At 51.4% G+C, this 16,698-nt stretch overlaps 1 protein-coding gene across 2 annotated transcripts; it reads left to right on the top strand.

The window, feature by feature from the left end:
* Nucleotides 1–44: 44 nt before the first annotated feature.
* On the top strand, nt 45–16,630 carry PLA2G12B (phospholipase A2 group XIIB). Of its 2 annotated transcripts, none has more exons than XM_021543873.3 (4): nt 45–4,957; nt 9,613–9,689; nt 10,827–10,992; nt 12,776–16,630. In XM_021543873.3, the coding sequence occupies exons 1-4, from the start codon at nt 4,723–4,725 to the stop codon at nt 12,892–12,894; spliced, it is 597 nt and encodes a 198-aa protein (XP_021399548.1). In that variant the 5' UTR covers nt 45–4,722; the 3' UTR covers nt 12,895–16,630. The 2 variants fall into 2 exon arrangements, with proteins under 2 accessions (XP_021399548.1, XP_021399547.1); XM_021543872.3 differs by having other exon boundaries at nt 9,613–9,701.
* The last annotated feature ends 68 nt before the right edge of the window (nt 16,631–16,698 follow it).

Below are 16,698 nucleotides of genomic sequence, written 5' to 3'. Positions count from 1 at the left end.
CTAGGCAGGTGCAGGAGAGGTTCCTACCCCAAATTCCTGTTCAACACTAAACTTTGTATCTCCACTGGGAACACACAGCACTAAAGGACTGCAAGAGGGGAGGACAGATAATGCTGGGCTGAACGCAGGGTCAGCTGCTGAGGGTCCCTTTTACAGGGGTGACAAATCTCTTTCATGAAGCCAGAAGGTCAAACATCCACTTACCCTGGAATGGTTCTAGGGAGGGGAAGAAAACACCAGAGACTCCAAGAGCACAATAAACTCACATGTAGGAAGGTCAGGCTGGCCTCTTCCATGACGCACACCTCTGGGGTCTACACCACAGCCATTCCTGGGCTTCACCCTGCAGAGCAGTGGAGCTTGTGCTTAATTCCCATCCTCAGGAACCTGCAAAAAGTACAGCAACGGCTGGTGAGCAGCCTGGATCCTTTTGCCTGTGGAACGGAGCCGTGCGCTGCCCATGGAGCACTTGGCTTGCAGGTAGGGAGGGCATTGCCCCACCACAGCTGATGTGAGCACACATTTGAAATAAGCCTGAAGTGCACCAGCACTGTTTGATTTTGGAAAGGTGATGGGGTTCCACCTCCAGCCACCCTGTGCTGTTGAGCTGCTGCCCTGCCCCTGGCAAGATGGGCCTGGGAGGAAGGGAAGGGCTCTGGATCAACCCTGTCCCACCCTGACTTCCCACCATCCTACCTGGGCTCTTGTGGCACAGCTGCACCTCAAGGATGACCATGGGGGGGGTCACCAGCATGGGAGGAACCCAGCAAGGGTAAGGACCACAGCAGCTGCAGCTGAAAAGGCAGGGTAAGGTCAGAGATAGGTAAGGCCTGTGAATGTCACAGGGCAGGATAAGATGAAAAGAAAGGAAAGGGTCTGACAGGATCACAGAATCCCAGAATGATTTGGGTTGGAGGGTGCTTAAAACTCATCTAGTTCCAATCCCTGCCATGGGGAGGGACACCTTCCAGTATCCCAGACCTTGTCCAACCTAGCCTTAGATACTTCCAGGGACAGCCATAGCTCTTCTGGGCAGCCTCCTCAGGGCCTCACCACCCTCACAATATAGGATTTCTTCCCAATATCCCCATCTATCCCTGCCCTCTGTCAATTTGATGACCTTCTCCCTTGTCCTGTTACTCCAGTCCCTCTCCAGCTCTCCTGGAGCCTCTTTAGTCACTGGAAGGGGCTCTGAGGTCTCTGCCATTTTCTCTTTTCCAGGCTGAACAACCCCAGCTGTGCAGCCTTTCCTCCCAGCAGAGCTGCTCCATCCCTCTGCTCATCCTGGTGCCTGCCCTGGGCTCTCTCCAGCAGCTCCAGGTCCCCCCTGTGCTGGGGCAGCTCTGCAGGTGGGGTCTCACCTGAGCACAGGGGCAGAGGGGCAGAACCTTCTGCAGCTGGGAGAAGGCAGCACAAAGCTGAAGGATTCCCAGAGGGACGGGACCTGCCCACACACTTGAGCTCGACCCCATTAGGGAGGGGGTCTTTAACCACCCCACCCACCCTCCCCTGGCAGCCAGACTCTGACCTGGCTCAGAGGACTTGGGGATTTCACCATTGACCCGCAGCTCTCCTCCCCACAATCCGTGACTCACTGGGCTCCCAAACCGGGCTGTGGAGCAGCCACGGATCCCCCACTAACCTGAGCCACCAGCTGCCTCTTCCCCCTGCTAAACATCCACCAGCAGCTCCCTAAGGCAGCCAAAGCCGATGGAAAAGTAGCTCAGTGCCTCAGTCCCATGTCCCCCCCAGCAGAGTGGCACGGGAAGGAGCCTGGCAGTGAGGAGGAATGCAGCACAGGAGCTGCAGCCCGGCTCCTGATGCGGGGCCAGGAGGGCTTTTCCAGCTCCATGTGGGAAGGGGCTCGGTGCCCCGGGCGCGGGGGACACAGGAGCACAGGGACAGGCCGGGTGCAGTCACCTCTCCCTCCCAGGGCAGGAACACTGCCAAAAGCTGGGCAGCATCCCTGGGAACGCGGGACTCACCGCGGCCCGGCTGCTCTGTATTTGAGCATTACCGAGGCAGGAATGAACGCACGCAATCAGGAGCTGCCTATCCCGAGGTCAGCACCAGGGTAAGGAACCAGCTGTCAAGAGTTCACCTCCGTGGCAAAAAGCATCTGCACCCCTTAAATCTTCAGAGACAGAAAAGCTGGTGCAGGGAAGGGGTTTTGGTAAGAGCAGCGAGGCCAGAGAACCTGCGGGGGCCCACTGTGCATATCCATGCTCCTCACTGCTGCAGCTGCTGAGCCACTCCCCGAGGGAAAACTGGAGGTCGCTTTTACCCAATCCCACATTTTTCCTGGTCTTCAAGTCTTGCAGTCTGGGTGCAACCAAGGTATTTGCATCTGGACTGAAAAGCTCTCAGGAGACTGGCTCGGGGAGGGAAGGAGGCAGAAGGAAGGAAGGAGAGTGGCTCAATCCCAGGGCAGGGCAAAGGGGCTGCCACGTTATGGAAAAGCAGTTAAACTGCATTGTACTCACCAACCTTTGCTTCGGGACCAGTGACAAACTAACAGGAAACTTTCTGACTCCTCATTACTCAGGCTCTGCCTTCTGCCAGCTGCTCCCTCCCCGCCCTGTTCGGCTTTCCCAATTCCAATTGATTTTGCAAACAAGCCTGGGTGCTCCAGAGCCTCCAGCTCCAGGCTGCATGCCCTGCTCATGCCACATTCCCTGTGGTTTGCCTCCTCTGCAGTCCTGCCAGCATTTTTTCCCTCTCTCTTTGCCTTCAGCAGCACATGGATCAGTCAGCAGGGACTGAGGGATGACAAAGAAAGCTGGGTTCTGGAATTGCCTCTAGAACAACCCTAAAAGGCTCTACATAAAAGCAGGACACCATGCACAGACACCCAGAGGCTCTTATACATTTCCAAGCTATTCCCAAATAGCTGTTTTGCTCTTTTTTACATTAATTTCTGCCAGGCTGTTGGCAAAGGCTGGGAGCACTGGGACTGTGAAATGGAGTGTCAGGCAGGGCAGGGACTGAACCAAAGGCTCCACTCACTGCAAGACACAGCATGGGACTCCTGAATCCAGTTTGCCCTGCACTGGGGCTGTGAAAACAAATTCCAGTTTGCCCTGCACTGGGGTACTGACAACAAATTCCAGGGACCATTTCCACCCATGACTGACAGAGCAGTCCCCAGCATGGTCTGAACAGCAGGAGAGGCCCAAGCTCTCCAGTGTTCCTGCAAGGAAGTCCTCACCTCCCCAGCACTCCCTCTGCCATGTGCCAGGGGTGACACAGATGTCACAAAAGGCTTACTTGAGGCAGGGATTTGCTGATTCCCAAGCTGCCAACCTCCCTTTCCCAGTGTTCTATGCATCTGGGTTTATTTCCCCAAATGCAAAGTTGGTTTGAGGTTCCCCTGGGAGCTCCTGCACTAATAAATGTCACCTCACCCCTAAGTCAGCCCTGGGCCTCAGAACGGGTAGAACAAGCAGGCAGAAGCTGCCTCCACACCATTGCTCAGGAGAGGGACTAACCAGCTTGTTTGCTCCCTTCCCCACTTCTCTGACTTACCTGTCTAAGAAACCAAGACTTGGCTGTAGTTCCCCCTCCTTATCCCATGTCTGGAGCTCATCACCCAGGGCTACGTGCAGAGACAGGCAGTGCCATGGACCTCTGGCCCTTCAGAAGCAGCAACACTGAGGGGCTGAATCTCCTGCAAAACTATAAAATGCCAGAATTTGCATTTGTGCTTGGCATAGATTTTAAATGCCTGCAGCCCAGCTCCTCTTGAGAGGCAGTGCTGTGCTGGAGCACATCTGAAAATCTAAGAGCAGCCAGAACCTTCCCACACCATTTCCCTTCTCTATTCCTTGTCAGTGGTTTGCTTTGTCTTTTGTTGTTGGTGTTCACTTGGTTGCTTTCTTTTTAATGAGCAACTTTGAACCCTGCACCAGCTGAGCAGGTCCCTGGGTCCTGGCAGACCTGTCCCACTCCAGAGCCAGGACCTGCAGCTGCCCTACTACCCATTCCCTGGCTCAGGTCTCAGTGCCAACCTTTCCTCCTGGGTCACCTGTGCTACACATTTAACTTACATTACACAGGAGCTGTAACAACCAGCTGGAACATCAGCCACATCAAAGGCAGTACTCACCTACCACACTGATCCTGGAACTGGAGCTGATGCCAAGGATTGCCAAGGAATTACAGACTCCTGAATGGAGGCTTTGTAACCCCGAACTACTCCAAGCTGCTGGACCAACCCCTCTGAGGCTCCGTGGGCCCTTGGGATTTGCTAGGAGCAATACACCCAGCAGCTAGGCTGGCTGAAGCTCCCATCCCACCCCTCCACGTGCCCAGGAGGCCTGTGGAAAAGGCAAGGGGTGCTCCTCAACCCGCCTGAGCAGCAGAAATTTTGGGCAGAGAGATACTCTTCACGTCCCAGCAGGCTGGGGAAGGAGCGAGGTGGCCCATGCAGCGTCCTCGGGGGACAGACCCCGCTCAGGGGTGAGGGAAGGGTTCCTCCTGGGGAGCTGCAGCCCCGGTGCCATGGGGACCGAGCGTGTCCCAGCGGGATTGTGCAAACTCCCAGCTCTGGGAGCCGATCTCCCTCCGTATCTCGGCGCTGCACTTTGCACCCCGGCTGCCGTGACCTCACGCCGGCTCTGGGGCAGCGTTTAAAGTCCAGGCAGAGCGGTGCCACTGCCTCCAGCCCAGAGCGGCTCGTCCCCGGCGCGGCTGCCCCTCCGCCGGGGCTCGGCGCCGCGCAGCATGCGGCTGCTGCTGCGGGCAGCGCTCCTGTGCCTGGCCCTGCGCCGGGGCCAGGGCTCCGAGCAGCCAGCGCCCCGCAGCCCCGGCCAGCAGGACTCCCAGGCAGAGTCGTCCTTCCCCGACTGGGGCATCGAAACCATCCGGGACGGCTTTGAAACGGTGAACAGCTACTTCGACTCCTTCTTGGAACTGCTCGGGGGGAGAAATGGAGTCTGTCAGTACCGCTGTCGATATGGTAAGTGCTCATCGCTGCCGCTGGCTCCTCTCTCCTCGCCCTTTCCTCTCTTTCCTTCTCCCTCCCTGCGGCCACGACCAGCCCCTCCTCCCCACGAGCTGTGCCCGGCATTGCTCAGGGTCAGCACCTCTGCCGGTGCCAGCACGGGGACACTGAACCCCTTCCCCAAGAGCAGCCTGCTCGCCAGGCACCGCGCTGGGTGCACAGGACGGCAGGGGAGGCGCAGCTTCCCTGCAGGGGCACACAGGTACCCGGCTGTCCCTGTGCCCGGAGCCCGGACAGGACGCGAGGGAAGGCTGAGCCAGCTGCCCTAATCTCAGCAACCTTCGGAGTGTCCTTATCCTGCGGCGGTGAGCTGGCCGTGCCGTGGGCTGGAGGAGGAGAGATAACGGGGGACAAGCCACACGGCACTGCGAGGCACCTTTAGTACTCAAGGCACAAGGAGGCAGCTCCTGCTTGCTTTGGACTTCACTTTTTGGTGATTTACCCAAAAGGATTAGTTTGGTTTGTCCTGCGGGCAGGATGAAGGGGGTGACACCTTGGGGAGGGCAGGGCAGGGGAGTGGGTGCACAGAGCTGCAGTCTGTGGGGTGACAGGGTACCTGTGGGAACGACCTGCTTAGGAACCAGCCAGGAGTTTTCCCACAGACTAACCTCTCCTCAGCCTCCTACAACTGTCCCACAGCCACATCTTGTCCTGTCACCTCAGCCTGCCCAGCCACAGCTGCCTGTCAGCCCCTTGCCCCACAGCTTCACCCCACACCTTTAGTGACCACCTGGGAAAGATGCTTGTGAGCAGAGGGGTTTCAACCCCTCTCCTCCCCGGAGCAATGTTTTGCACAGACAGACTTAACCCTTTGGGGAGACCCCACTGACTCTGTCTCAGTCTGTATGGATCCCGTGGACCTCCTGCTCTTCCCAGACCAGCAGCCAGGGCACTGGGACAAAGAGATGCTGCAGGGCTGGGACCTCAGCTCCCTGCCAAGGCAAAGGGGCCATAAGGAGTTCAAAATCAGTCTGAAAGTTGTGAAGTTCTTTGTTCTGTTTCATAACTAATGTCACAGAAACACACAACAGGCTGAGCTGGAAGGGACCCATCAGGATCACTGATTCTAACTCCTGGCCCTGTGACACCCCAAGAGTCACATCCTGTGAAACGTTGTCCAGACACTCCTGGAGCTCTGGTAGCCATGGGACCACTTCTCTGATGAGCCTGGAAGTGCTTCCAGGGCTCAGCCACCTGCTGGATGTAAAATCTCTTCTGAACATCCATCTAATGTGTATATATGTGTCCTCCCCCTCCTGCCAGCTCTGCTCCCAGGCCCCACACTGAGAACAAACAGGGAGCAGCAAGCTCAGCCCCATGGGATGGAGGGAGCCAGGTACCCCAGCCCATCACCACAGTCCCACAGTGACTCTGGTCCCTCAGCTGGGGATCTCTCAGTCCTCTCTACAGCAGCCCAGGAGGGCCATGTGTGTCCCCAGTGCCTGGAGGATGAGGTCCCCAGACCCTCCAGCACCACCCCAGCACACAGGATGAGCCCATCAGGCAACCTGTCCCATGCGCAAGGTGTGGCAGTCCCAGGCCATGTGTGTGACAACCTCCTAAAGGTGCACTCCATGCTCCAAATTCAGAGCAGAAAGGGACTTGCCCTCCTCAATGTAGAGACTGAAACTCCTGGCAGTGGGAAAAACGTGGCTGGGACTGCAGTGGGCCTGAGGTAATGATGATATTCAGAGCTGCTTTCACAGAGCCTCAGGACTTACCACATCATGCAGGAGTTACTGCTTTTGGACACATCCAGAGGGCTATCCCTGCCTGTCCTTAGAAAAAGCATCTCCAGAGAGCAGCACAAATCCCTGCTCACATCCCAGGAGCACCCTGCATCTCAAAGGAACAGTGTTTTAGCCAGAAAGGAAAACAAGCCCATTGTTAGCCCAGTTCTCACTCTCTGCTGAACAGCTCATTAATAACTGCCTGAAGGAGGACACTACTGAAATGCTGCCCATGTGGCTCCAAGGGGCTTGCTGGACCCTTCCTTGCTAATCTCTGGCACAGACATTGCAAACTGGAGAGGATGCCAGGATGGTCCCAAATCAGTGAGATCCAGTCCTTGCTCAGAAGGGTGAACATAAACCATCTTTGTGCTGAATCAAGGCCTGATTGCTTTTTTTCCCCAGGCATGAAACAGAAATTATTCCTTCTACTTATTTCCATTTCAGCCAAGAGAGACCAAAAATAGCTTATTTTGCCACGGTAAAGGTCAGGACTCACCTGTGATTGCCACATCCATCTTCAGCTGAACACTTGGCAGTTCCAGCTGTAAGACTCTCCTGATTTTTCAGCAGCTACTGAGGTCTGAAAACAGCCAACTTGATGGATAACTCCCTTAAATCAGGACATTAGGGTTACACTAGCATTTACTGGCAAATATCCTCCTGCTTACAAAGTCTCACTGGGGAAACAAACAGCCTGGGCTGGGAGTGAAGCCCTTGTAGCTTCCTCCTGGCCAAACAAGACTTCACTGCTTTGCTCATTTGGTCCTGAAGGGCTTCAGATGAGGGGGCACCTCCAGGCTGTGGGAAAAGAGCCTTCAAAGCCAGGCTCTCTCCAACAGGGCACACAAGGCTGGGTGTGTGCAGGCACCTCTGCTCAAAGCCTGTCTGCCTGGGGCACACAAACAACAATGGACCACCCAAACAGTGCAAGGAGCCCTGAAGACCACCCATTCACCCAAAAATACACTCAGCTCCCCCAGCCAATGTCCCAGCACTGAGACCTCCTGCATTGCCAGCAGCTGATCAGCCAGCTGGCTGCTTTCCAGCCTCTTGGAATAGCTACAACAGCCTGAGGGTATTAAAATGCATCAGGGAAACTCAACTTCAGTTCTAGGGCTGTGGCGACAAGGCAGTGGCCTGCAATCTATCTTCTTGCCTGTAAGGATGGGCAAGCAATAAATGATAACAGGGGCACTGAGTCAATGCTTGTAGAGAGGCAGGAATGCCTGATATTCCTGTTTTGCTTTTCTGCTACCTACAAAACAAGATGTAGGAGAGAGGTTAATTGTGGTGTCTTGGACTTGACCTAGCTGAGAAAGAGTACAAAGGGACACTTTATAAGTTTAAAAGCTCTGTTTTTCAGAGGGGAGGAGACAAATTTCCTACAAGGGCTTATCCTGAAGGCAGTTGATGTTTTGTGGGATCAGCACAATCCTTATGTGAGGGTTTTTTTCCTCATAACAGCTTTCTAGAACATTGTAATAGGCTCTGACTTGGGCTTAATTGAAGATCTGGAAACACAGCTCTCATTGGCTGGGAACTGGATAATAGAGGGAGAACTGGATGATCTTAAAGGTCCCATCCAACCCAAGCCATTCCATGATTCCATGATCTACACATCCCCAAAAAGTCTCACTCCTACTCAGACTTGCCATCTTATCCCATTAACTGTCAGTGTGCTGCAGGAACAGAATTTTTACAATCAATATTACAAGTAAGACACTCAAATTTGACTCCATCCTGCAAAACCCACGGCAGATTTTGAACTTTCTTCTGCCTCCTGCATCAGTTCAGGAACATTTGAATTCTGAGTCCCTGTTCCCACCCCCTTCCAAAAAAAAAAACAAACATCAAGGCTCTTTTGGAGGGGGAAAATTGCCTGTTGGTGTCTCACAGCTGGATAGGATTTCAGTTTGTTATTTATTTGTAGCAAATCTGTTATTTAAGCAAAACAGCTCTGGCAAAGTTTAATTGAGAGGTGCTGGGAACACTCCTACATAAGTCTCTCTGAGGCTTTTGGCTGCAAGGCCTTCCCAAGGGCACAGCAGATTTATGGTTGAATTAACCACTGGCTTTTTAGGTACCTGAACAGAAAAATGGGGAAAGTGTCTTAAATAATTCCCCGCGCTGACAAAAAGCAAGAGGTGGAAATGGACTTTAAAAGAACCCACCCCTGCCTTGAAGGGCTGAATTAGATCCATTTTATGTCTATATAAATTCTCTAGCCATGCTCAGGGAAGCAGAAACTTAACCCTTGATGTGACAGGTTTCAGAAGGCTCAGCTCACACGTGGTTTTTTGGAGCATTACTACAGTTTGTTGTCCCAGGGCAGCGACAGGACCCAGGGAATGGCTGGAGCTGTGTCAGGGCAGGGTTAGGTTGGATATGAGGAAAAGGTTCTTCCCCCAGAGGGTGGTCAGGCACTGAACAGGTTCCCCCACAAAAATCAGATTAAAATGCTACTGAAAGGTACTGCTAGACTGGCTGGGAGCTGGACTCTTCCTACATTGGGTAAATAATTATTCACAGAGGGAGTTCTTGCTCCTTTATGCATATTAAGCAGACTGAGGAAAGTGCAGAGATTAAAGGAACAAAAATTATTTGCAAAATGTGGCAATGCATCACCATGGGCAGAAAATGGACCAAGAAGACCTGCTCAGAGCAAGATCAGACACTCAAGGTCTGGCACAGTTTGGAGGAGATCCGCAGCACAACAAGAATGAACTGAGGATAGAAAGAAACCCCCTTGCTAAGCCAGCAGTGCAAGCAGTAGGGTTTGGGGATGCAAACCAAAGGGGAGCTGTCACTCCTTGCTTTTTGGACCTAGTCCTGGGAAGATCAGCTTTCCTAACATTTGTCTTGTCTCTTCTTTCCCAGGGAAGGCTCCCATGCCACGGCCTCACTACAAACCCCAAGAACCCAACGGCTGTAGCTCCCATTTTCTGGGGCTCAAGGTACCCGAAAGTGTATGTACTATCCCACCCACCAATCCCAAAGGATGCAGCTCTCCATCACATCACCAGCTCATCATTCTGGGCAAGGAAAAGGCTGGGCTGGGCAGCTCGGTGACAATAACCTGTGTGCACACAGCAACACCTGAGTGCATCCTCCATACCTGCCCCTTCACCTCTTCCCACACTTTTTGCCTCTGCCAAGCACTGAATGAAACCCGCAGGCTTTAATAATGCACCCGCTCGTTACATTAAAGGCAATTAATGAAATCATATTGGAATCACCAGGAAAAGCCTTCCCAGGAGGCTCTCAGAGCAGGGAATCCTATTTAGCTCATGCATTATTACTGCCCACGGAGTCTGCAGCAATTAGGCAGATTCCTGCCCTGACAATCGCTCTCTTTGCAGCCCATTTTTCATGTTAGGTTTAATTCCTGAAACTCTATTTCACTGCAAAGCTTGTGGGCATTTCTGTGGTGCCTACTCTGCACCAGGCAATTGCAAGTGCAATGAAGGAACAATTAATCTAAATTTTACATGAGGAAGGGCAAAAAGAGGAATAATTCATAACAAGCTAACAAGTACAGTCTCTCCAGGAGACAGGCCTTCTGCTCCACCACCTCCAGGGTCATTGGCTAAGCTTACAGGGAGCACAACTCCCCTGACCATGCTGTGTTTGTCCTTGGCCTCAATTGCATCTCTGAGAAATAAGGCATTAGAACACTTATGGCATGTTTATTACGCCAAAAAGCAGGACCTTGTCAGGTTGTGGGAAAAAGAGGAAAAGAGAAAAGGGGCCTTTGCCACTGTTGGCAAGGACATGGAGCTCTCTGACAAATGAAAACTAGAAAATGGTCATGGTGGGGCTGTTTCCCACCTCTCTGCCAGATGCCGATTCCCTGGGACACAGAGAGGAGAAGAGAATGGGATGAAGTCTGCACTGAGCCTGAACCACTGACACCACTGGGCTGCTCCCTCATCCTTCTTTAGATGGTGAGGGAGCAGCACACATTCCCTCCTGCTGCCCCAGCTATCAGGAACAGCTTCTGGAAAAGGAGCCAGCTAGACCTCACCCCATCACAGCTGTGTGAGCCTGAGGCCAGAACCCAGCCAAGGGACACCTCTGTTCTCTTTCCCCAGCTAGACTTGGGCATTCCTGCCATGACCAAGTGCTGTAACCAGCTGGACATTTGTTATGACACCTGTGGGGCCAACAAGTACCGCTGTGACGCCAAGTTCCGCTGGTGCCTCCACTCCATCTGCTCCGACCTCAAGCGCAGCCTGGGCTTTGTCTCCAAGGTGCAAGGTAGGACCCTGCCTCACATCCCCAGTGCAGGGAGCCCCTTCCTTGCCAAAAAGATGCACAACTGTGCAGTAGGGAGCAGCATCTCTGAACTGCACTCGTCACAGGTGGGTGAGAACACAGAGATCTGCCCCCTCTGCCACACACTTCTGTCTCAAATAACCTACAGTTATTTGCATTTAGAAAACATTACAATGTGTGGAAAAAAACCACAAACAACCCTGGACGCAATTCCTTCAAAACTTGGAGGCAGTCCCAGACACCTTAATGGGATAGTGAGGCACACTCTTGAAACCTTTACATGGCCAGAGGCCAGCAAAACTGAGAAAGCCAAGGGCTCTCGGGGATCTGGTCACAGATAAGAGATGATGATGGCACCAGGGACACACCAGTCTGGGTAGTGGCTGAGCCACTGCAGGCAGCTCTGGATGACTCAGAAGTGCTAACAAGCTCTAGAGATGTGCCAGCAGCTCAAGTGCCACCCTGGTTTTGCCTAATTTAAAAAGCCTCAGCCTAGAAGTCTGAGAAGAGCTTTTTTGGTAACTTCTGCTGACCCCCTGCTCTAAGGTATCCTTAAATATGCATTTGTTTTCCAAAGGTGCAGCCTGATTAGGACACATGGGAAGTCTGCAGCGCTAGTGCAGATAGCTTCCTACCTGGTCACAGATAAATGCATGGAAAGAGTGCCCAGGCCAGCAAGAGAAATCAAAGGCATGGATTGAGACATAAATGCTACAGGCTGAGCACAGCCAATCTTTCATGGTCACCCTTATCAACAGTTCCTCACACAGCCAACTTCTTCCCATCTCTTCAGATTTTCCACTTTTTCATATGACTCCTTCTTGCTCTCTGCTTGCAGCAGCAAAGCAAACCTAGATCCTAGGGAGTTAAGGTGGAGCAGAGCCCAAACTCCTGGGCTGAGCCAAGCCACCTCTGCCAGGAGGAGCAGATTCCTCCAGCATCTCTGTCCTGGCTGCTGTAGGAGGCACAGGTAACACCAGTGAACTTCAGAGCCATCCTCCCCTCACCTTGGGCTCTACAGATCCTGTCCCCAGGGCTGCTCTGAGTAGCTCCTGTCACAGTCCTCCTCCTCAGCCATCCCAGCTCTTATCTGGCATTCAAAACCTCGGTTTTCCCACTGACTCACCACAGCCTCTCTAGTGCCTGCCAACTGAGCAGCCTCCTGAAGGAACAGGAGAGGCTGAGATAGGAGAAAACAGTCTCAAAGGCAAGGCTTTCCCAGCTTCATCATGCATACAGCTATCAGTGTTGCTGCCAGTAAATAAACCCTAAAGACCTAATATTAACCTATTTATTTACTGACAAGCACTTTCAGGGCTGTTTTTGGGATGTGGAGGGGCTAGTAGTCAAGCAGTCAGCTGCTCCAGCTGCTGTAAGATTTTTCATGCTGGCTGGCAGCTGGCATCGTAAAACCCAGAAATGTTGATTAATAGTGGCCATAGGCAAAACTGAGAGGAGAAGTAATAATACAGGGGCCTCCTGGGAAATCTGTTTGGTAAACAGTGCTGTTTGCAGAGCCCCAGATGATCCATCAACCAGTAGGGCCTCAAAGAGGCAAGAAAGGAGGGGTTTGGGGGTTAAAAAATGAATGCCACCCTGGGTAGAAGAGAGGAGGGAACCTCAGGATTATAAAAATGCAGTTCTCAGAGAGAAAAGATGACAGCCCATGCTTCCAATGGCAAACCCCACGGAGCTCAGTGCAGGGCTCGTGCTGGGGAGCTCAGGGTTTCCTGTCCTTACCTGGCCGCCCTGTTCTTCTCCACAGCCTGTGAATCCATGGCAGACACGGTGTTCAACGCCGTCTGGACCCTGGGCTGCCGGCCCTTCATGAACAGCCAGAGGAGCGCCTGCATTTGCAGCGAGGAGGAGCGCGACGAACTGTGAGCCAGAGCAGCCGCGCAGCGCCCGTCAGGCAGCACGGTGACTCCTGTCAGCCCCCGGCATGGGCACCCACGGCAGCCTGGGGCACGGCACAGCCACCCCACGGACAGAGGGCAGCCGTGCCTGCTGCCCGCCGCAGATGCAGCTCCACAGCCCCACTGCCCCTTCCCAGGCCCACAGGATCCCAGGCCAGTTCTCTCCAAGGCAAGCAGGATGCAGCGCTGCTTATAAACACAAGACTTACCTTAAATACGTACTATTACCTCCCCCCACCCTGTAACTCCCTAATTTGCAGTGCAAGGCATTAGGTTTCTGCAAGCCCTGTGAAATTCCCAGTCCATGGATACGCTATGTACATTTTTGCACTGCTGGTGACAGACTGAAGAGGGGTAATTTGCTTTCAGTACATTGCTCGCACCCATCTCTTGACACTTTCCATCCTGTCATTACACACCCTGACAACCCTGCATATTTAAATACTTGGTGGATCCTAAACTGACTTAAGACATCTGGAGATTTCTTAAGCATGAGTTAAGGGGAAGGGCTCGAGGTGTTTGTGGTACACAGTTGATATTCAGGACCAAAGCCCACCATTTATCAGATGTGAAATCACAGCCTTTTCCCCCAGTCTCAGGAGAGGAAGCCACTTTTCTTTGCCAGTGTCATCCACTGGCATCTATTTAATTACTTTTCTCCTACAGCATTTAACAAAGCTTTGCCCTTAGGATCCCTTTTTACACAAAATGGCTGGGTCTCCACCTCCATCTCTTGCACGAGCGAAACAGGAGGCTCACAGTGGCCTTGGATGAGAAATTCTGGAGCCTTATCTGTCAGATGACAGGACTTATGTGCTACCTCTGTGGGGCCGCTATCAGCAGCCTCAGACACCATTCCTTCTAAAACTGGTTAATACTCCCATCTGTTATGGAGAGCTTTTGTTGCGTGCAAAACCAGAATTTTAAGTGGTGCATGGCATTTTGCCTCCACAGAACACTGGCAGACAGCTTTCAGCTGGGTTTCTTATTGGAAGGATGTTGCTACTGGGTGTGTGCGTGCCGTGCCATGTAAATATTTCAGCAGCTCCTGCAAACATATTTATGGTTATGTTCCTCCATCTGCCACAGAGAAGTTAAGGCTGCAAAAGGGTGATTTAACAAGAGTGGAAAGAGTCTGCCTTGGTTGCTTTTCTTCCAGTTTAAATGGGTTTAAAATGTATGCATGGAGCTATAAATTATTTAAGCCCTGTATTCCTATTCCTGCCAGTCATCCTTGCCTTACAGTGAACAGCAATGAGACATTCAGCTGGCCTCAAGTGGGCTGGAACAACAAGACCCCCCCTGGTATCCAGACCAGGAAAATGGAAGTGACTGCGTGAGGTGTACTGGAGTGTTTTCTTTCACAGAGGACTTCAACATTGCTCAGATGTAACGACAGCCTTTCCTAGCTGGGCTAATGCCACTGGAGAGGGAATTCTGCATTGTTGAGATTCCCTGCCCTGTCAGAGCATGAGGCTGGACACACAACCTTGATTATCCAGCTAAGAAACATCTACTTTTGGCTAGGGATGGGAAGGAAACATTCCTCACTCCAGACGCTGCCCAAACTTTGTATTCTGTTGGTGAAATAGTGCTTGTGGCCAGTTGAAATTGGCCAGTGAACACCCTCCTATGATTAAATGACAAAAATGAAGTTAAAATAGCTATATTGCCTACATTCAACAGCTGACTGCATGGCAAATATCTTAAATTACCTTAGAGTTCAAGTGATATCAGACTAAAGCCAAGCAACTGCTGGCAGGTGGTGACATACACCGGAGAAATCAAAGGGTTCTGAACAAAATCTCTGTACCCAGACACTGATAGTGCTGGAGACATTGCTAAGATAAATCATAATTTCTCCCTGCTTTCAGACCACTATTCATCCCAAAACCCCAGAGACCACCCCAAGCAGGCCAGCTGCTGAATAAATTCATTTTTCACTGTGGTAACGTGAAAAACTCCCTAGCAGCTCTACAAGGAAATATCTGAACCTTCAAGTGGTGGCAGTGACTCCAGCAAATAATCCTGTGTTGGAGCAAACCAGCACATGAAACCCAGTAAAACTGCAACCAAACTAAAACCTGCTTCCCCTCCATGCCACTCCTGCTATCCAGTGATGTACAGCCACAGAAGCAGCTGATCACAGGATACTGCATGAACCTTGGGTCATCTTCAATTCCACCCTGCTCTGGACACAAAGACACCACTTTGCTCATCCCATGGCTTCCTCTTGATTTTGTGCATTGGCAGGACTGTTTTCAGCTGCAGAGTGGAAAAGCTGCTCCACGTGAATTCGTCAGGAAGAACCAGATAATCTGCACAATAACTGACATAAACCAGGAAAGGAACTTCTCTCTCCATCACTCCCCTGACATCCCTTCCATATAAACAAACAAGACCAGTTGATTCTCCAGAAGGCACCAGATAATTAATTTAATTTCCCAGCTCTTGTTTTATCAAAACAAATATATTTAATGGAGTCTGCCTGAACAAAGAAGTGACAGTGGGAAACTGCCCCTGTGGTCCTACTGCAGATGTGAATCAGCAGAACAGCAATCCTAGGAGAAACCTTTTTCCTTTCTTTTTCTTTCACATATGGTTGGATAACACATGAAAAGTGTCTTTCCATTTATACGTACTTATCATCATAGAAATATTTTTGTTTACCGTAACACAAATACACTTATTTCCAAGATTAGAAAAGCAGCCATGAAGCTATTTAGAAAAATCATTAAACTCTCAGCCATTAAATGTTCATTCCTCAATGGAATCTCACTTGCCAGAACAAATAAATCTGTGAAATAGGTTGAAATGTTTGAGGTGATTTGTGACTCCTTTCTAAATGGTCCCTTCAAACAGATTCCACTCCCATTTGAGAGCAGCAGCAAATTTTGGCTTTTAGAGTAATGTGGCTGCTCCAAGCAAAGCAGAACACAGGTGATGAAGATTGGGGAGCTTCCAGCAGAGCTCTAACCACACAGGACAGAGCTGCACACTGAGGAACCTCTTGCAGAAAGCCCTGGGAATGCACTGCAGAGCCACTGCCACCGGTGGAGACGGATCCTTCCCCTCATCCTCCAGCCCAGCCTGTCCCATGTTGTCCTTCACTGCTGGCTGTGCTTCCTCCCTTCCAGCCCACACCCCTAATCCTTTACCACACAGCTCAAGGAACCTGAGCCAGAGGAGCTGATCAACATCCATTGTATTTTCTTCAGAAGGAGCTTGGCAGCCCAAAAAGATTCCTGACAACCATGATGCCACCACCATCACCAGTCACTGTGTCCCCTGCCGTGTCCACTCAGACAATGCTGCCACGTCTCCTGTCACCAGGCTCACTGGGGACAGCCCTGTCCTGAGAACTGCCCACATTACCAACAATTGCTATAAATAATTAATATGCATTCCTCTAATCCTCTGTTGGAACCATGGCCTTGCTAACGAGGGCAACGTATCACACCTTCCAGACAAACACTTGGCAGCAGCATGCACGGGATGGGGGTGTTTATAGATGTTTAATGGTGTTTCTCTTACAATCAAGGTGCTATCACAGCACTTAGGAAAGGCATTTTTGGTGGTGGGAGAAAAAGAAGAATAATGATACACTAAATACAGGAGGAAACACTATTAAACTTCATGCAATTATCAAAAGCCACTAAAAAAAATCAAATCTCATTAAATATCTTTTGCTATTTAAAATCACAGTTAAATGTGCCTGTGATAGATCTGAGCTTTAGCTGCCTGTAATGACAATTGCATCGCTCCAAGGAAC

The sequence above is a fragment of the Lonchura striata genome, chromosome 6 (assembly GCF_050655825.1).
Source record: "Lonchura striata isolate lonStrDom1 chromosome 6, ASM5065582v1, whole genome shotgun sequence".
Lineage (NCBI taxonomy): Eukaryota > Metazoa > Chordata > Aves > Passeriformes > Estrildidae > Lonchura > Lonchura striata.
This window is presented reverse-complemented; position numbering and strand designations above follow the sequence as displayed.

Coding starts and splice junctions, on each gene's coding strand:
- PLA2G12B (XM_021543872.3), top strand. CDS start 4,723: ATGCGGCTGCTGCTGCGGGCAGCGCTCCTGTGCCTGGCCCTGCGCCGG. Junction 9,702..10,826: donor GGCTCAAGGTACCCGAAAGT/GTATGTACTATC, acceptor CTCTTTCCCCAG/CTAGACTTGGGCATTCCTGC. Junction 10,993..12,775: donor CTTTGTCTCCAAGGTGCAAG/GTAGGACCCTGC, acceptor TCTTCTCCACAG/CCTGTGAATCCATGGCAGAC.